Here is a 22,609-nt window from a genome sequence, read left to right as displayed (position 1 = left end):
TTGATACTTACGAAGTTAGTTTTTTGGCATCATTATTATGTATATTGTATATACCACCTACGTAGTATTAAGATGTATAATTGACATGATTTGCAAAGAATAACAACAGCGTCTTGCCTGATTTTGTCTCTAGAGAAACTGCTTACCGACCCGGTGGTAAATGTTGAAGCTATGACGACTCAAAAGTAGTTTCCTGAAGCTGAATTGAATAAGTATTTAAGTGTATCTAGCTATCACTCAGGTAACGTTCAGAGATGCGACACAGATGGCATTTGGCTCCTGACTTCTCCATACTTCCGCCAGTCTTGCCAAGACCCCATAGCTTGTAAGCGGCTATTGATAACGGATGGAGTTCTGCCTTGGCAGTGTCGTTTGGCAAATGACTGTCTGAATGTGGAACACTTGCTTAACCTACATCCAGATGGGAATTAGGTTGTAAAATTTGTTTTCGTCTCCCTTGACGATGGTTTTGTTTCGCGTTTAATTGTAACATTGGAACGGATTTGTTATACTGCGATTTTGAAGAGATTATCTTTATAATTGTCTGTTATTTATAAATGCTGTTTCGTTATGTCTGTAGCGTGTGATAGATATATGTCTTCATTATGTAGTATTAACAATGTTTACTTACTATAATAAAACGAATAAATTAAGTAAATAATTAATTGTAAACGAATAATTTGAACATAAAAAAAATACACTACAGTTTTATGGTTTAATTTTTTAAGTAATTGTGTACTTGATACAGGAGAACTACAAGACAATTTCTCGAATCAACTGACAATATGTATGTATAATGTAATACGCTCTGGCATACTTTGCTCTTTGTATAATTTTTTCGTATATAAACTGTATTATCTATTTTTATGTATAATGTATAATATTAAAGATGAAGCTGAAGGATTCGTTTCTTTATTGTGCGCTAAGCTTAGGAATCAATGCATCAATTAAAGAAAATTTCGCTGTTTAATGAGTACGTGATTAATGAGTGTTAGATTATACGTACCACGATATATAAGCTATATACCACGGGCAAATCCGGGGTGCACAGCTAGCATAGATAAAGCGCCAATGACATTATTATCCATATATTTATCGATTTCCCAATAATTAATAGACGTAATTAAAATATAATTCGAAATATGCACGTCATGCATTTTTTAGTTTTATCGCGAACTTGAAACAAATTTCGTTTAGTAGTTAAGTGATATTTAATATACGCGTTTCTCGTATATTCTATATTATGTACGTAGGTAACCTTCGCAAATATGGAAGCTTATTGAGACCATGTTTACATATTAGTGGCGGGTCCCTAGCGTGATGAATGTTGACATACGAGTACGTCACTTCGATGCTCGCGCAGAGTAATTGCAGGAACACGTGTTTTATATTGCGTTAAAGGGATTTACGTGGAAATTAGTAAGGCAATATTAATTGGATGTGTAGGAAATGGGAGGAAATGTTATCTTTCGAAGATGCGGTTAAAGAACTGATGACAAACTCAATGTATCATTACGTTAATAAAACGACGCAAATATATTAAACATTGAATATTTGAATTGAATAATTAGTAGTAAGTGTAATAGTTTTAAGTTAATTCATCATTATCATCATCATCATCATCAGCCCATATATGTTCTCACAGCTGGGATTCAGACCTCCTATGAGGGTTCAGGTCATAATCCACCACGCTGGCCAAGTGCTGCTAAGTTAATAAGTAAAAGATAATTTGAGGAGTCGAAAAAGAAACTACAAGTATTTTACATTATTAAACACTAGCTGCGCCCCGCGGTTTCACCCGCGTAAGTGCGTATCCCGTAGGAATATCGGGATCAAAAGTTGCCTATATGTTATTCCAGTTGTCCAGCTGTCTACGTACCAAATTTCATGGCAATTGCTTCAGCAGTTTTTGCGTGAAAGAGCAACAAACACACACACATCCTTACAAACTTTCGCATTTATAATATTAGTAAGATTACAAGCAACCTGTTGATTTACGCATAACATTGACAAATTGGGAAGTCATAGATTACTTTTCATCTCAGAGAAAACCGCACAAAATCGCGTGTAAGCCAAAATTGCTTTTGTAGTAATACAATATTTTTATCTGCAGCTCAATCTCTGTGCCTAGCTAGTCTGTGGATGGTCAAACGCTTTATCCGTAGTTTTAGCCAGGCGTGTTTTCTTGTTTGTTCTCGTGTTAGCCGCTCGGCTAATGGCGTCGGCGTCGCCTTTGCCTTAGTGCTGTGGTCTATGCGCACTGTGGTTAGACAGGCTAACAAGGGAGATTTATTTGACCATCACATATTTTAAATTTCCTCAAATACTTTGCAATCAAATGATAATTTGTTAGTGCATTATTATTTGGAAGCTTTTACGTTTGGTCCCGAAAACACTAAAACGATAAGTCTGTCTTTTATTAATATTACATATGTATGTTATATGAAGTCTGTTTATCTAGGTTCGATTTTTTGTTAATTAATTTAATTTTTTAAAGCAATTAAGAATTATCACAATACATGTTATTTTCTATCCTTAATTTATAATAACTATAACTTTTTCAAAACACGATTCACAAATTTCTACTACAATTGAACAGTTTTTCGCCCGCATAGCAAAGAAAAAAGATGTTCCAGGGTTTCCCTACATAGCTCTCGTTGCCGTAAGATTTCCGGGATAAAAACTATCCTATATCCTTACAAGGGTCTCAAACTATATCTGTACTAAATAAAATCCAAATCTGTTCAATGGTTTAGACATGAAGCAGAGACAGAGTTACTTTCGCAATATTAGTTAGATACCTACTAATATTATAGGCAAGTAACTCTGTTTCGACTTCAATAGCCCCACAGTGCGCATACACCCTGCACCTAGAACCAGTAGATCTTTTGTGCTAACTCCGTGCACGCGGCGCGTTACGTCTTTTTATTTATCTTCGACCACCAATGGTTCATCGTGTTCAAATATTTGTCTCTTTTAATATCTTAACCTAAGATTCATGTTGGTATTAGCATTACGTATGTATGGGGGTTTTATTATAAGGAACTCTCGCATTGTTATTATATGGTAGAACACAACCTAGGTTAACTGATAAGTAATAAATAAAAGCAGTGGTGGCTCAGTGGTGAGCCACCACTTCTGCACATGTGGATAACATCACCACTGCTTAACACGGTGAAGGAAAACATCGTGTGGAAACCGGCATGTCCAAGAATCAAAAGTTCGACGACATGTGACATCTGCCAATTCGCACTTGGCCAGCGTGGTGGATTATGGCCTGAACCCTCATAGGAGACCTCATAGGAGACCATGTGTCCCAGCAGTGGGAACATGTGTGGGCTGATGATGAATTAATAAGTAGTATTATAATGGCTCTAAATGTAATGAATAACCAATGTTTATTATTTTATTTCCTGTTCTTTTATACTAAATTTAAGAAGATAAGTTTTTTTATTTAAGTTTATTTATTGTAGTAGTTTTGTCGTTAATAAAAAATAAACAAATTACAAACAAATTCATAATTCATAAAAACTCTAAAAAAAAGCGTATTATTTAATACTAATAAAACATTAATCGGCACAAAATATCTCTGATCTATATCATTTAATCCATGATTCAAATCATGTTTAAACAAACAATAAAAACATTCACAATCCGAATTCTCATTATAAACTTGCATATTTTAAAGTTAACATTTATTAGCATGAACTTTATACGCATGTAATATCTCAGAGTCACTTTCATAATTAGTCGGGTTTTATTTAGTGCAATGCACTGAGTAATCACGTCGCTATATACATTTACTTAATTACTTCCCTCACACCTTGAGACCTTACTAGAGCTTTTAGAAGGAAATATTCGTGTTTTAATTTATGAACACCTTCTACTAAATTGTTGGAATCATGTGCAGAATAATATGTTATTTTATTTTTGTAATTGTGAAATTTCTTACAAGGCTTATTTATGTTTTTGTTAGCGTCGGAAAGTCGATTTATTGTGATTTCATATCTCTCTATTAATAAGTAAAATTACCAAAGAAATAGTATTCTCAGCGTGGGAACATATATGGGATGATGATGATGATGATGACGATGATGAGAGAGACATGAAATCACAATAAAATGCGATATTAATACAAATAAAAAGCGGTATGTAGGTATATTAAATAATACAAATTTGAGATCATTATAAAAACGGAAACTTATTTATTATCATCATAAAACAAAGTCTAAATTATTACAAAGGCACAAAATAACTCGAATAGTCCATCTATTAGACAAAGAATCAAACTCAAATGTATACGATACAAAAAGTCCAACAATAGTGTTGAAAAACTGAACCATGACTACCTGAATATTTTATTCAACCAATCACACGTCGCGCGTCCTGTCACAGCGGGAGAATACATTCGTAGTTCGAAATTTGAATCATTCAGTTTTTAGTTATCGAGGCGGCCGCACGTCCGCACGCGACGTAAATAAGACGCGCGTTGTGATCTGTGAAGTGTGTGTTACTTGTGCTTTTGAAACGATTTTCAAATGGTTTCGTGATAATCATGTTGTGGATGTTCAGCTGTATTTACATAACAAGTTAGTAAAACTTTTTGTTTATTGTGTGTTATGTATAAAATCTAAACACATAATATTTATTTGTTAAAAATACTATATACTCCACCTTACTTTACAGTCTTTCCTGCTTATTTATTCTGTGGTCTCACTTATTTTACTGTACTTTTTTACCGTGGTACCTAGTAATCATTAACTTCTACAGCAAATAATTTGAGTCCAATAGGTAATATTTAATATACACTAGTAGTGTTCATAAATACGAATTAATATTATATTGTAATCTAATGAACCTACCTGTGATATTTTCAATGCAAAAAAACAATTTTGCGTAGTCTTGGGCAAATGACAAACATTCATTATATAAACAAACATAAATTTATTATTGGTTTCGTCTTTTCTCAAATGAGAATACTGAATAGTAAATCGTGAGTACTATTATTTAAAATTATAGTTGAGTACCAACAATCTACAATGAATATTCAATATTCAAAAAAGTAATTTTTTGGTTTTTAAAATAACACTGACAGTTATCAAACAGAGCATATATTTGTTATTATTGGCAGGTTAAGTTGGACCCATAACTTTTCATAAAATTACTTTAATGATTCGTCAATCGACAAATACAAAGTTATCCTAAGATTAACAATATACTCTTCTAATGCTACATGTTTGGATAAAATATTTTTATTATTAAAACGGAAAAAAAACAATGAATCATAGTTATGAATTCGTTGGGAATACATTTTGAACAATGCACACGGGCCGTTGTCCAGATCACTGAACCAAAATACAGGAACGCGGACGCTAGGTTTTATAAAGTTTTTTTGGTTAACATAAAAATGTTTTGTACACACTAGATGGGATGCGTTTGATTTCTAAAGTTTTCGATTACAAAATCTAGTTTGAGCGGATTATAAGCGAGTTATATGTTTGTATCTAATAATATTTTCGTGTCTTCAGCTATGTCTTTATATTTGATACATTTCGTCACGAGTATTTTTTTTTAATAAATGGCTGTTTTGTGAAAATCACAAAACAGCCATTTATTAAATAGTAAGTTCTAAGTTGGCTGTTAATTTGACTTTCGTAGAAGATTATAAATTAGGTCTTTTCAATGCCAGTAGGTATATTGAATAAAATTGTTTTTCGGTCATAAATGAATTATATAAACTCAGCACCTACTATCGCAAAATGCTAGGGTGGATTTTATTAAAATCACCTTGAATACAGAGAGCTATATAATAAATAACGCTGATCGAAACGTTCCACAAGGAATAGATCGTTTAATATAATAACGTAATTGTATTATCGTCTGCTTATTGGATTACTCTATGGCAATAACCTTGATACCCGTGTGTTTATTTAATTCGAACATTCGGTAGCTAGATAAGTGAAAATGATGACTATTTCTTCAAAGGAAACATTGAATATTTTGTGTTGTGGATATGTTTGGAAATGTTATGCTATTAGTTAAATATTATCCTTGTAGTTTTACTGACTAAGATCTGTTGTTTTTGTTTCTATAAGTTTAACCCGTAGGTTTGTTTGTAACCGATTGCTTTAGACTCGATTTTAGACCCACTCTAACATATTTAATACAAACTTGTGAACAAACCTCGGTGTAACAATAATTTTATGTAAGAAAAACTCACTCACACCAAACTGATTAGGATCGTCGAGATTTAATAATTTCCTTACGTCTACTCTGTAAAAGAGCAAGTGAAACAACTTTATTGTCTAATTCTATCATTAAAATTTATTTTTAAGTTTGTTTTGCTAGTTAATTAGTTTATTTATTTTCATACACATCTACGTGCAAATAATTATAAGAATAAAGTATTATAAACACCATGTTAAATAATTACGAAACAAATTTTGAAATTCTAATAATACATAAATAGGTACCAGCTATTCAAATAAAAAAATAATAAGTAATATGAAATAATATCATCATTAAACCCATTAGATATAATGTTATTAAAATGTAATATGGCATTCCCTCAAACAAAGTAATAATAACAAAAATGCATTTTATAAAACACGAGGAGCATGGACTTTTCGGTATATGCAGCGCCATCTAGTTTTAAAATGAGTAAAGCTTGTACTATGGAGTGTGGGACCAAACAGTCTGTTAGACCAACTTAAAATATGAAAGATGATACAACTGATGGAGTGTTCACTGGTAAAATTAATTAATTACAATTTATTGAATACGTTAAACCTTTTCGGGCAATTTATTGAAATCGCCTAACTCGTTTGAGTTCGCAGTATTTGTTTAAAATTTCACAGATAATATAAACGCCTACAATCGGTCAAATTAACTATAGGCGTGATTTCTTCGAAGCCGCCTACGTGATAGTGCTAGGCTTTCTCTATAATAAAAGGTCGCTAAAAATGTCAAATAAATAAAAGATGGAATTTCGCAGTTTTACCATTTTAACCTCTTTTGTAAATTATGTTTTCGATCAAATAGTGTAGACGTATCGTTTTTTCTGATTAGTAAATTATTAAGTACTTTATTAGTTTAATTGATATGACGTGGAGGGTTTTATAACTATACCAATTCAAGATTAGAGCTATTTTCGCAATTAGAATTCGGTAAGTTATATATTATAATTTTGAATTATAGGCGACGTGAACACTGTCATTAATTGTAGTATTAAAAAAAATGATTACTGAATTAAAGTAATATGTATATAAACTTTTTTTATACTGTGTAGCGATAAAATAGTGTATTGTAAATAAAAGCATTTTTAAAGTTTGTAGGTTTTAGATTTTAATGGTTATTCATTAGAAAATACGGAATGGCAATTAGTTGGTTTATTTTAAAATAAAGTGAAGGTACTTCATTTATATGTTGCACAATTTCAAGTATTTGTATATACTATATTATGTTATATTTATTATATATAGTAGGAATTTATAGTTTCGTAAAATTTGTCGTTAAACAGATGAGTCATAATATTTATCATGCTTCATAACTATTGACTTATTGATAAGTTAAAATACCGTTTTCAAGGTTCGCATGACCCGATTAATATTAAATTGTGACTGGTATGATATAACGTTTAATATTTGATAATTTTAATGGATTATCTTATATTGAATAGGTATAGATATTCAGAAATAAATGTGAGGAAACTATTTAAAGAGTGATTTTAAATATTGAATAGTTAGTAATTAACATACTTATAACACTAGCTATCCGCACTCGGCTTCGCTCGCGTAGTTAAATAGACAGTCTCGGGGTATTCCTCATATAATTCCTATTGTCGTAGGATTTTTGGATTACAACTATTTTATGTGTTGTTTGTTTCTCGGGTCTCAAATGAAGTCTTTACCAAATTGCATCACAATCGATTCAGTAGTTTAGGCGTTAAAAAGAGACAGGCAGATGGTCGCATTTAATAATAATAGGGATTATACCCACTATTACAATAGGATCCAAGAGTCTAGTTCAATCTAATTAGACAAAACACCTTATTAGAACTACAATACCTTCACTCGCGTCCCATATAAAAGCACAAACCTATTTTACAAGGAATTCGTGATATAAACTCCCGAAACAATGGGACAAACTATAACGTTATCTCTATAAAACATACTTGTGTAAAGACAAGCCGACTGCATTATATGTCAATGTGCCAGATTGGACGATTTCAACGAACGTTTTCCGGAAAAAATAAATATTTAATATAACAGCGACCCAGAAACAAACAATCGTATGAAATCGTCCCGCCTACAACATTGCATTTTACAACCGTACGAGCTACAGCTCAGTATACCCACTTACTATAATATGCCTGGTAGTTGGCAGACCGTGTGTTTTTCGGAGCATCTATACGTATGTGAAATGAAATGAAATTAGGTTTATTGCTACGAGATTACTATTTCATTTTATCGGGGATACGACGTATTGTCTTTTTTATGTCAGATCATTCAGAATACGCTAATTTTACGGGAATAATGAAAATAGAATTTGGCCTATAAAAGATTTCAATGAGTTTCGAAATTTTTTCTGTGTTTATATGACCCATAAAATGTAGACCGATTATACGTGTTTGTAAAATTTACACATGTACATTTAATATAAGGTGTAGGTCGAAGAAAATCTCGATTTTTTTCAATCAACATTTATCGTTAATAAGTAAAACAATGAAAGTTCAATGAACTTCCATTTGACAGCTGTCACCCAAGCATAGACAAGAGAGCAATAATTGTAACAGCCCTTGACCACACAATATTCATGGACATTCTTCTGCGAATACGGTCTTAGTTACAATCAACCTCTGGCTTACCTCGGATTAAGATTTCAAGAGGCATTACCGTTATCGGCTAGGGCTGGTATTTATGTGTTAACCATATAAATATAAATGTAGCTGCATGTATAATCTGTCACAGATTGAACAGGCCAACGAATATAAATATGTGATTGTCTTTCTTTCATCTCGAAATGCATACTAACTAATAATAACGTAGTATGTATATGACAAAATTAATTTACGAAAAGCAAAGTTCCACATAATAACTTAATTGATTTATAAATAAATAAAAGAAAACTAATCATTTTTATGAAATTAATCCTCCTACTTGAAAAGTCAAATATTCAAAAAAAAAATCACAATTCTACTCCTTCATACAATAGAATGCCAAGGAATACATTCCATTTAAAATCCGTTAAAAAATTGTAAATGTCTAAATGAAGAGAATACTTTTTGTAAATAAAAAATGCAAATACATTACAATCAAACAAACATAATATTAATTCACCGCTTAGCTTCTGTCAAGTGCTCGATAAAAACGGAGTTGGCAACCCTAGATCCCTGGCAATAATTCACGTGAGAAAACCAACAGAATAGCTTCGTTAAGAGGTTCAAGGGCTCTCCAGCATTGTGCTGATGTCAGGTCCTTCGCGCCAAAATGCTAATGAGATGAGCCTATGTGGCAACATTGATTTGTCATAGTATGACAGTCGCCAATTGCGCTACAAAAGGCGGGAAAGTTTTTACTGTTAGTGATAGAACACCGCTACTAGTTATCTATGTATTTATATAGAGCTGTTAAAACCTATTGCTCTGATTTGTTGTTATGTCGTATATTAAAACCGGGGCAGACCTAGAGGTCCTCCTGCGTTAACAAAATCTTTTAAAAATTAGCACAACTGGCGATTCATTTCTAGTTATATAAAATTTCTATTTATATAAATATATTAACTTTTTATATGAAATAACGCTTTTTATTTCATCGGATAGCGTCTTAATCCGTTAAGTTAGACCTTCTCAAATGTTTTTTTGAAAAAAATAAATTTGAAATGAAGTGTCATTACTTTTATAATTTTGCTTTTAATTACGTTTTCGCAAATGATAATAAATCATCCGCCTCATAATATAAAATGCCACGTCACTATAAAAACATAAAATTAATTCATGATATATTATTGTTCATGGTTGTTATTTTAAGTTTAATATACCGTATATAATTAATATAAAAAAACCTGAACGTTTTGGGCGGCAGAATATTATGAAATCCTTTGAGTATGAGCTGGTTTTTTGAATCTAAAATATCTACCAAAGAATCTGTTCAAGAAAAATATCGGCTACGTGGATTTAGTAGAAATAGACATCATCCTACTAATATTATAAACGCGACCGTTTGTAAGTATGGATGGATGTTTGTTACTTATTTACGCGAAAATATATTCACTACATAGTATAAAACAAAGTCGCTTTCTCTGCCCCTATGTATGCTTAATGCTTAAATCTTTAAAACTACGCAACGGATTTTGATAGGTTTTTTAATAGATGAAGTGGTTCAAGAGGAAGGTTTATATGTATAACATGAACAATAAAAGCTCAAAAACAATTTTAATAAATGCGTACAATAACATAGATAGAGGGCATGAATTGTGAACTCATTTTTAACCGGCGTTTCATACTGAAACTTCTGACTAGAGTAAACATTTTATTCAAACGACTGTTTGCTTGTCATCACTGACAAGGGCGCCTTTTGACCCTTGAACTTACACACTTTCACCTTGTGAATGTATTTTGTATTACTTTGGGGACACGGCCTCTATATTTAAGCTTTATTACTGCTAAGCTCATTCGTTCTCAGTTTTAGATGATTAGTATAAGTAACATTCTAATGAATCATTTTATAATTTTTCGATTAAAGTAGCACGTCTATCAATATATCAAACCACATCCTTCTTAAATTCTAAACAAGAAACAAAACCAAAAAAACAATCATTGTTTTTCGAAAAACCAAACATCTGTCAATCAAAACGTAAGATTCCGTTAAACTTTGAACAGCATTCGAAATAAAAAAAACACGAATATCATCCGAAGCCTCGACATCACGATGGAAGCCGCTAGGAAACCAACCACTCAAATTGATGTGATAAAAAATAAATTAAAATAACTCGTGAGGCCAGATGATATCGACACTAACGCATCCATTGTGCTTTAAGACGTAGTAGTCTCTAATTGCGGCGTCTTTGTTATACAAAATGAGGTGTTACTCTCCTATTAAATCATAAGTGTTTCGAACTGGGACGAGAATTGTTATAGGCCATGTCAGATAGGAAATTGGTTGCCGTATCAATAGTTGTTTTATTAACTGTACCTTTAATTTCTCTCTTTGTTACAGATAACGAGGAAGTCCGCGTATGGAAAGGTATAAAGAAGGTCCAGATAGAGCGTCGCAGCACGCTTCTCGGACAAAACGAAATGTGTGGAGCAGAAATGTTAGCAAGCATTTGCGAAATCCGGACATAGATGAGGGTAAAGTTGAAAATGATTCACCGAATGTTAACTACGACACATCTGAAGTTAAAACGAGACCTAGGAGTATCGGTGGCATTATAGCGGAAGAAGATAACACGATCGATGATGACTTCAATGAGGAAGTCAGAAAGAACGTATGGAGCGATGTCGATGATGAACTTTACATAGCCAACGTGATCAAACAAAGAACTTCAAATGAAGTGAAACGCGTCAAACGTGATACTAGTTATTCGAGTGTTAGTGAATATTATAGTAAGGTTGTGAATAGTGATAAGTTAGATAAAACCGACATGTGGGAATTGGAGCCCACGGACTTAACGGAGTGTGACTGTCTTGGGCCACCTCCTGAATTCCTATTGCCCCCACCGCCGAGACCGCCCTTCCTCCAGGCGGAGTATTATTGTGGTGACGATCCTATACCTGATTTGGAGACTTGCGACTCAGAACCAGTAAGTACATCAATTTTTTTCACTTATTTACAAAGACTAGTTCATTTTTCATGTGTGTACTTATGTATATAATAGTTACATTTTAACGTTAATAGATTGTGATAATTATTTAACAAATGAAAAGTATAGTATTTTATGCATGTTATATATGCAATGACAGGTATATTTAATTTTAAATTATAGTTTTAATTCAAGCGAAACGGAGGCGGGGAGAGCGAGTAGTAGATATATAAATACGATCCTTTATTATTTATTGCAATAAACTCAAATTGTTTTCGAAGAAAATGCTATACAATTTATAACTCACTATTACTCTGCATTAAAAAAAAATATATTTTTTTACTACACAGCTTTAATACTATACAGTTTATAGTGATTATCTCTATAAAGTTTAAATAATAAATTAAAATCTCATCATCCTTTTCTAAATGCACAAGTGCTATAACATTTTATAAGATTCATTTAAACCGGCATTTCCAACCAACAATACCGCAAAGCAAATAAACTAAACAAATTCTGTATAACTGGTGTAAATTTAAATTCTAATTGGAAGTGTCACTTCAGTTTGAGCGATTTGCTTGACAAAGCTTTGGCAAAACTGACACGTACCAACAGATTATTTAGATTTTAAATGAGTCACGTTCTATAATTTAAACGGATACCATTTCGAACGCCTTACAAAATTCTACGACGAGCTTAACAAAATTATCAATCATGATAAAACGTTTCGGTGTTTGTTTTTATTACTCCATCAGATAAGGAGGGAAGTTATTGTTTAATGCCGTCGATTTGAAACGCTTCCCTTTTTCTATTGTTCCCAAAACATTTAGGGTCTTGACGAATGGCTGGTTAATCTTATCTTTTCCATGTTTTGTCCTAAAAATGGTAATGAATAAGCGTTGCGTTATCTCAGTAAATATTTGACGTGTGGTCTAATGGGGGCGCGGCGCAATGCATTTTATCTCGACATCTCCAAGTCTTTTACGATCTTTATAAAGCTATGTGTGCTTTCCGTTTGGAAGTATGGCACTTTGGTGTAACGGTTTATTGCTCAGATTTCGTAAGTACATGTAATGCTAACATTGATACCAGGTTTCTATTTGCTTACACCATTCTCGGCTTTGCTAAGCCTGTAACAACGGTAATCTCGGAATTAGAGGCTCAGAGCGTTAGTCATCATTTTATACATTACTATCTTATTACCGCAGTTCCGTTTCGGCTTTTTGCCTTCATATTTCAAATTTTATCGTACCTTTTGCTACGTTTAAGTGGGTATTCCATGTCCAATTGTACTATTTGCAACTACTTTCACTACGGTTCTTCGACACTGATACTAACATTTATTTGAATATATTTATGTAGGATATATGCAATAGCGTACATTCTGATCTGAACTGATCACCTATTTGCCCATACAGAACGTCCATATTTCATCCATAGTCCATAATTGTAAAAAATTAGGTATCTCTCCTGTAGACAGGATACCTTACTAGGTGGGGACTTCGCTTTTACTTATAAACAGAACAAATAAAATTACTTAAGTAATACAATATATTACATACCAATTTTTATACGACACTAGCTTCGCCCCGCAATTTCACCCGCGTAAGTTCGTATCCCGTAGTAATATCGGGATTAAAATTGCCTATACATATGTTATTTCACTTGTACAGCTGTCTACCTACCAAATTTCATTGCAATCGGTGCAGTCGTTTTTGCGTGAAAGAGCAACAAACACACACACATCCTTGCAAACTTTCGCATTTATAATATTAGTAGGATGGGAAATAGTATGTGTAATAAAAAGTATAATATAAAAGCATAAACTGCAAACTTAACAAAATATTCAACATTAGAATTTATTGCCTTGTAATACATAAAGTTGTTGTTGTGAATCCCATTTAAATTGGTATTTCCAAGAAATCACACGAATAACAATTAAAACATCCAACCATTGACATCTCTATCCTCGCGGTAGGTGTAACCGTTCAAAAACACATTAATCCTATCTTAATGGGTCTTGAAAAATTCTGCGGTTAGCTTATTGAGTTGTTAGCAATACAAGGCGCTGATATGTTTTATACGTTGAATCATACTTCGCGGAAGCGCTGGGTGGTCGTACCTGCACCTCTTATAGTTTACAATTTCATAATTTATCAGAGGCAACCGGTTTATACGTGGATTATCCTTTAGCTAAGCGGGAATCATAGTGCTGTTAACGCTTATCAAAGCACGTAATATAATTATGGGTTTTGCTTTGAATCTGAAGGCGACGCTTGCTTGTGATATGTAGGTTGTATTAGAGTCAGGGTAATAGATAACATAAACACTTGCTGTATAAAAATGTTGTTAGATTAATGAAGATAAGCGGCATATAAACAAGATGAATAAGTAACTAAGTTCTGTGAAATGAGATCGATTCATTCTCATCGAAACCTACCTTCTGTCCTACTATAATAATAAAGTAGATAGGTAGGTAGGTACATATGAAATTTTAATCAATTATCTTTAGATATATTTGCCAAACGCTTTAAAAATCAAACCAAACAGCTTACGAATGTCAATGTATTATATTCCCCAGATTTTTCGATTATATAGTATAGTTTTAACCTAAAAAAATACATGAATAATCCATTGAGAGCAGATGCCAACTGAATAAGTAATGGCTCATTCAAACAGAATCTACATAGCATAAATGATAAAGTATGTGCATATATTATACGAAATGCTGTATCATTCCTAACAATTAGACGAACAAACAAACAGAACTGCCTGTTTGGTCTCATTAACGTATTCTTAGACGACATGCGTGCTTGTATTTTTTATTTACTGTCAAATTGGTGGTGGGCGTTGAATTAATATAAGACAATAGGATAAGGACCACACTAGGGCATTTTTGAATTGATTTTTCATGAAATGACGTGGCGTTTTTTTCTTGTTATAGTAATTAATATTCTATAATAATATTATACCGAGGAATGATTTGTTTTTGCACTACCTACTGGACCGATTTAAGAAATTTTTCGCTATTACAAAGCTGCAACCTCGCTACCACAGGCGAAATCGGGATGAACACCTAGTAGTTTATGATTTTTAAAGTAAAGCGTTGTAGGGTAATGAGTTAATAAGGTTTTTATCATGTAATTTGTCAAAGCATATAAAAAGTGTACATATAAATAGGTGGTGAGACAAGAGACGTCTCGACTCTCTTAATATAGGGCTAAGACTTCCATGAGTACACTTGAAAGACACAATTATTTATCCTACTAATATTATAAACACGAATGTTTGTAAGTATGGTTGGATAGATGTATGGATGATTATTACTCATTCAAGTAAAACAGTGTAGCGTATGTATATGAAACCTAACTAATACTAATGAGATATAATCTTGATTAGCATATTAGTCTGTTATTTTAATTTATCTATATTATTTACCTCAAATGAACCATGAACGTGTCAAAGGAAATTAGATACACGACAGAAATCGTATACAAACGAGTATTTTTATAATACACGTTCTATTTCATTAATTAAAGAAAACATGTTTGAAGAAGCCATTATGCAAAATGCCTCCTTATCCGCAAATTGTAAAAATTCTAAGACGACCTTTAAAAATTTGGGGGAAACGATGATCATAATTTATGAAAAGCACCACAAAGAGGACGGCGGGAATTAATTAAAAACCTTATTCGATTCTTTTTCTTGGACTTTATTAATTAAAGAGGGTGCATTCACTAATCGCTACCGGTTATGGATTGACGTAGGGTGGCCACACGGTAAGGGAGTATGAGATTTTTTTTTTTTAATTAGCGGGATCTGGTTTTCCATTATAACTCGACTTAACCTTTCAATCTAGTTTAGTTTTCACGGGTAACTCGATAAGAAAACTATTTTTTTTTCAAGTTCTAAGTGTGTACCTACTATTAAATATCAAATTTTATTGTATGAGGGATTAATTCACAATACAATTTTGGGAACTGGAGTGGTACCTCCCACCAGGGTCATCGCGGATCTATTTTACAGAAAAGAGTTATTATGTCATTAAACAACATACAAATAGACACAAAAAAAAACTTAAATGAAATCATTTCGTTTTAAAATAACACACAATTCATAAAATTTTACTACTTAACAAACCTCATCCCAAGAAGCTTTCGTTAAAATAAATATCAACTCATAATCAATCAAACATTCCAATATAAAGCCTCAGATCGAAAGATACGCAGCGATGACTGATGTCCTCACGAATCCTTCGACATTTGACAAATAGACCCCTTGGGTCTGCGTCTGATCTTATCATTGTTTTTATACCGGCTCGCCTGGTGGGTACAGCCAAAAGTTTTACTGGAGCCCTTTGAGGCATTCATATCGTTTTTGCTTAACAAATAATATGTACTACATTTTCAAGTGTCGTCCGAAAAACGAAGGTTTTCAGTTCGGCTTAATTTTTTGGCTTTTACTCGATAACTCTGTGACTCTGTTACCAACAGATCGACGTGATTCCTTTTTTTGGTTATTAATTATTGTTGATCCCTTTCCCTTCCTTCATTTTAGAATAGTACCTCTCCCCAGTGAAGTGGTAATCTTTTTGTGGAAATCTATACTAATATTGTAAAGCTGAAGAGTTTGTTTGTTTGAACGCGCTAATCTCAGTAACTAGTGGTCAGTTTTGAAAAATTCTTTCAGTTTTAAATAGCTCATTTATTGGGGCTTTAGGCTATATACATATGTACCACGGGCGAAGCCGGGACGGACCGCTAGTAATTATTAAACCTTTATTCTAGTATTTTGGAATTTGAATTTCAACACTTTTGCGCCGACAAGATTAACATCTGTGAAGAATTTTGTTCCATGAAATCACAAAGTATTATTTGCGTTATGCCTTTTTATGACCCAAATGGTCTGGCGTCTGGAGCCATATATAATGCGAGTAACCTACGCCATCTTCGTCTATGTTTAAATGAATATTTGGAGGACAAGATTTGTACTGACTTGACAGATATTGACTAATCTAAAAATTACTCTTATCTTTAGATTATAGTATCACCCAAGTCAGCTCATAAACATTCGAACAAACATCCGAACAAACAGACTTTCACATTCGTAATATTAGTTTGATATTTTATAATAATATAGCATGAGTTAACGGCACGTGTTTTTGTGTTTTCAGTTTAATAAACAGAATAATAACCCCCAACGTGTGTGAAGTCCCGTGTCCCCTAGTGGGTATGGGGCAGATGATGTACATCTGTTTCACTGATCGATTTTCTTTTCCGACAAGTAGGCGATCAACCTTCTATGTCCTGCCAGACCGAGACATTTTTTTTTTGTGCCTCCCCACCGGGCATTGAACCCAGGACCCCTCGGTTCTACGCTCACGCGTTAACCACTGTACCAAGGAGGCGGTCTAACCCCCAATGGCAGTATATAAAAAAAAATTGTTATTATTTAATTGCGCTCGATTGAAACATTAATAACAAACATACATGTAGTAATTATTTTGATCTGGATCACGCCCACATGCATTTATATTTGTTTTTATATTATCCCCTATCCGCTACACCCCAATTAACATTATTACCATATCCTCCCCTCTCATTACCTACCTAAACTAGTACATAACATTCTCGTATCATAATGTTTGTTAGCAAACTTCTCTGAAACGGCTGGGCCGATTTATATGAAGTAAGATAGGCGTTAGAATAAGTCGTAAAAGTCTAGATTCTAGGCTAGGTGATTTGTGCCTGACTGAGAACAACAGTTGACTGTCAGTTATGAATAATTATTAAGAAAAAAGCCCATGCGTGTACTATTTATACCACTATATAGTATAAAGGAAAGTCGCTTCCCGCGTCTGTATGTATGTGTGCTTAGATCTTAAAAACTGTACAACAGATTTGATGGGATTTTTTTTTAAGAGTGATTCAAGAGAAAGGTTTATCTGTATAATAACATATATTAAACTACTCCGAATTTAATGCGTGCGAAGCTGCGGGCTGAAGCTAGTTTATTATATAATTAAGTTTGTACACAACATTGGAATATTGTATTTGTGATAAATATTTATACGTGTACCACAAAATACAAAAAGACTGTAAAATTTATCTATCAGCCTTATCGATTAGAATTGATCTGTATTTTATGATAAAACTAGCTGCGCCCCGCGGTTTCACCCGCGTAAGTCCGTATCCCGTAGGAATATCGGGATAAAATGTTGCCTATGTGTTATTCCAATTGTCCAGCTGTCTACGTAACAAATTTCATTGCAATCGGTTCAGTAGTTTTTGCGTGAAAGAGCAACAAACACACACACATCCTTACAAACTTTCGCATTTATAATATTAGCAGGATTATGTGGATTTATACAAATTCAAAGCAGATTAAAATTAAATATACTTCATTAAACACATAGAATATCACATAATATTATAATAATCTACAAAAAAACCAAACGCGTCAAACTGACGCGGTCAGATATGAAGCAATTTGGGATAAAAATCAACCCTTGAACAAAAAATATATTTCACGCACCATTGATTCTCCAAGGGATGAGATTGGGAATATTAAAATTTAACTTACGTGGGTCGGGTCCCATAACGTATTCTAAACTTCATTGTGATTATTAAAAAACCTTTGAAGGTGTGATATTTTAAATATTGTCTTAGTTAAAAGGGCTCTAATGAAACTACGGTGCTTATTTATTTATAAGTTATTAGCTTTTGCCCGCGGCTTCATACGCATTAAATTTGGAGTTGTTTAATAGATGTTGTACACATAAAACTTCCTCTTGAATTACTCTATCTGTTAAAAAAACCCCATCAAAATCGGATGCATAGTTTTAAAGATTTAAGCATACAAAGGTATATAGGGACAAAGAAAGCGAATTTGTTTTATACTATGTAGTGATTATAAAAAATTGATTTTTGATGTCTCAGGTACCTTACGGAAAGATATGTAAGAATACATCTGTAAATAAGATATACATGAATTAAATTTTGATTATATAAAGTATCTGATAGGTAAACTTATGAATTTAAATTAGCAGATAGTATATCCTAATATCCTGAAATAATCTATAAAATATTCTGAATTGAATATATCCTACTTCCTACTAATATTATAAATGCGAAAGTTTGTAAGGATGTGTGTGTGTTTGTAACTCTTTCACGCAAAAACTACTGAACCGATTGCAATGAAATTTGGTACATAGATAGCTGGACAACTGGAATAAGATACAGGCAACTTTTTTCCCGATATTCCTACGGGATACGTACTTACTACGCGGGTGAAACAGCAGGGCGCAGCTAGTTTACAATATAGTTTATAATTTCACTAAGAGTATTTGTTGAGAATTAGGGAGGAATTAAGTTTTTTTGCGTCGAAAACTTTTTACAAAACAGTTTTATCAAAGTTATTGAACACACTTTGGCCCCCTCTACGCCCCATTGCCCTTAATGGGCCATTATAAATACAATAAAGTTATGTTTTCATTTCGATATTATCATAACAGCTGGCGAATCGGTAATGAAAGCCACATGCCAAACAAATAATAATAGATTGGATTTCTTACCAATTACATAGTTTTTCCCTTTAATGGATATTTCTGAGTCACAACAGTTTTAAATGATAGTTTATTGTGCAGGCGTATGGTAATCGTCATTAAAAATATAAAAATATAAGGAAATATCTCATCTTTGCCTTGTTTGTTATCTGTTTCGCTGGTATTATAAAATGTAGATGCATAGTAGAAAAATTTAGAAATAACATTAACAAATATATTATCTATCTAAATCCACAATTTCCATACAATGTCTTTGTAAATCTATATTATTATACATACAGATGCTTATCTCTTTATTTATATAATTTTCTGTGTCTCCTATTTTTTCTACATCAAGGGTTATATAAAATTACTTACCTTATAGCAGCAGCGATTGTCGAAATTGGTTTATCAAATCGTGAGATTCGGGCGTTCAAACGAATAAACTCTTCAGTTTTATATGTGTATATATCTATGTAGACACATTCGTATAATTATTATTTGCGAATCTTCATCATCACCATCAGTCCATATATATGTTCCCACTGCTGGGACACAGGCCTCCTATGAGGGTTCAGGCCATAATCCACCACGCTGCAGACTGACTAAGTGCGAGTTGGCAGATGAATGATGACGAATCTTATTATTGATATATTTTGACTCTAAAAACATAACTTTTTGTTTATTTAAAATTAAATATTATTACATGTATTGTACTATTTCCTTATCTACAAGTCATTTGACACAAGAAATAATGGTCCGAAACGAATATACGTAATAAAAAATAACATTCTAGAATATCGTGACGGCTGCCATTAGTAAACCACAGCTTTAACAGTTTTTGGCCAAATGCGTTAGACGTCTAATAAAGCAATTATTTAGAAGGCCCTTTCCAAACATATTACATGCATCGTTTATCGGCTTCCCCATTGCGTGAGGATACAATGAAATTAATAAAGGAACACCTCGAATTGCGTATTATTATTTAGATACATATGGCGAGTTACGTATTGTGCGTGACAGTTTGAAATGTAACCTTTAATTTATCTTTTTCAAACGACGTTCTTAATTCGAAAGCATTTTTTGTGTTATTTGATAATTTCATCGTTTTTTTAACCGATTGGCGTTTATCTTTTAGTATATGGTAGGAAATTGGATTATTTTGTTCCCATTTAAGAATCTGGAATGATATCTCTCACCCCAGTAACATCGGTGACCGCTTTTGTAGAAAATATTAATTGTGGTGTTTTTTATGGCAATTATGTTAATGTATTTATTCATTACAATACATTAATATGATACAATTCCTAAGATTGATCGTGAACAAGGACTCAAATATTTTGTTCGTAAAAAAATTGTTTTAAAAATAATTTAAGTCCATAATATATAAGATTATTCGCTGTTGTTGCATTGGTATTAAAAGAAAACTGTATGTCTGTCTGTCTATCACTGTTCATTTGAAATATATAAACTCAAAACTGATGTTCTAACATCGTATATATACTCTGTAATAATAATTATTCATCTCTACAATATTAGCGACCTGATCGTGACTTGATACAGAGCTAGCTGAATATATATTATTCTACTATCCTTCTTTATTTCCAGAAGATAGACGCGTACAACCACAGCGGGCCTTCGCTACAGACCTCTGCAGTGATAGCTCTCTGCTCCATAGTACTGGTCCTCGGGATTTTCATCGGCGCCATTTTGCTTTGGAAGTAAGTGGCTTATGGCATATTATATTATTGTATTTTTCTTTATCGATATCATATTAAAGTCGATGCTAAAAAGTGTGTTTGGAATAGACAAAATAAATTTATTAATATTTTGAGGGTAGCTAGTGACGATAGATTCATACGGTTGGAGGGAGCGCGGAAGTCGTTGTCGAGTCGTAGTCGTGAAGAGTACTAAAAACTACTGGACCGATTTTAAAATATTTTCACCGATTGATAACTGCAACTGCGCTGAGTGATATAGTGACCACGGACGAAGCCGGAGCGAACTGCAAGTTTTTAATAAATCGAAAATTCTGTGTATATTTTACCCCCTATGAATGGACTATTTTTAAACTATTATGTAAGCTGGAAGGACTTTTCTAGATTTATTTAAGTATAGGTCATTAAAAATTAGATCTGAGACTACGAAAAAACTTAACATTACAAATCCAACGTATCTTATTACGGACATAAACAAGAAAAGAGATTAATACCCATTCACACCTAACAAGCCAACCACCAAATATATCAAAGCACAATCTACTTTATGTTCAATTGAATAAGATTCATAATCAGCTCTCGCACCTGTGAGATCCTTGGTGTTTTAAACGCAATGGGTCTGAAAGCAGTCGTCACTTCGAGCCAATGGCCCGAAAGTTGATTAGAGTAGCTGTCACCTATGCGAGATTTAATCTTTTTGAAGCCGCGATCGGGACAAATGATAAACTTTAACAGGTTGTTGTAATCTTTTGTTTTTTGTGGTTTATAAATCAGAAAATCGTTGAAATTGTAACTTTTGTATTACACTTAGTAAGTGCTTTTAAATGTTTTGTATCGCCATCGATATCAGTAATAAGCGATTTGAAATATCTACTTACAAGTGATTTGTTTTCTTGCAAAATGTTATATTCAACAATGTTAATAGCATTATTTTATTGATATATTTAGGTATAATAATGCATATTTTACTAACCTTCAAAGTTATAATAGAAAGTAGTTAAACTTTTTCGAGATGACCAATTATTGTTTTAAAGTAACGGTTTCACCCGCGTAAGTCCGCATCCTGTAGGAATATCGGGATAAAAAGTTGCCTATATGTTATTCCAGTTGTCCAGCTGTCTACGTACCGAATTTAATTGAAATCGGTTCAGTAATTTTTGCGTGAAAGAGCAACAAGCACACACACGTCCTTACAAACTTTCGCATTTATAATATTAGTAGGAATAGTAGGATAAGTAGGAAGTAGGATATTAGTAGGATATATGTTGATTAACCCTCTACCTCTTACAACTTGCTCCACACACATAAAGTTAATTATACCTGCCACAGTCACAATACACACATCTTCACGTCTCTTTGACAATCGGATATAAAGGCCTGATATATTATATTGGTGTTTAAGAATATCGCTTTAATAAGGCGCGAGTTAATGTGAAACTGTTTGGAAATTAATTAGATTCTGCGATGATGTGTTTATTTATAGACTCGAAATAGTGATGCTGTTACTGAAAGTGTTTTTCTAAGATATTTGGACGTCTATTTTTTT

The 22,609-nt window shown here is 32.9% G+C and overlaps 1 protein-coding gene across 3 annotated transcripts in view; it reads left to right on the top strand.

The window, feature by feature from the left end:
* LOC119828537 overlaps positions 1-22,609 on the top strand; it is a 108,718-nt gene that overhangs the window by 70,872 nt on the left and 15,237 nt on the right. For 2 of the 3 annotated variants that reach the window (XM_038350721.1, XM_038350720.1), the window contains 2 exons: positions 11,217-11,802; positions 20,954-21,066. In XM_038350721.1, coding sequence (XP_038206649.1) covers positions 11,236-11,802; positions 20,954-21,066 — 680 coding nt within the window. In that variant the 5' untranslated portion in view covers positions 11,217-11,235. Of the gene's footprint in view, positions 1-4,440; positions 4,590-11,216; positions 11,803-20,953; positions 21,067-22,609 lie in introns of those variants that run through there. The other variant, XM_038350719.1, reaches the window with a different exon arrangement.

The sequence above is a fragment of the Zerene cesonia genome, chromosome 8 (genome assembly GCF_012273895.1).
Source record: "Zerene cesonia ecotype Mississippi chromosome 8, Zerene_cesonia_1.1, whole genome shotgun sequence".
Lineage (NCBI taxonomy): Eukaryota > Metazoa > Arthropoda > Insecta > Lepidoptera > Pieridae > Zerene > Zerene cesonia.
This window is presented reverse-complemented; position numbering and strand designations above follow the sequence as displayed.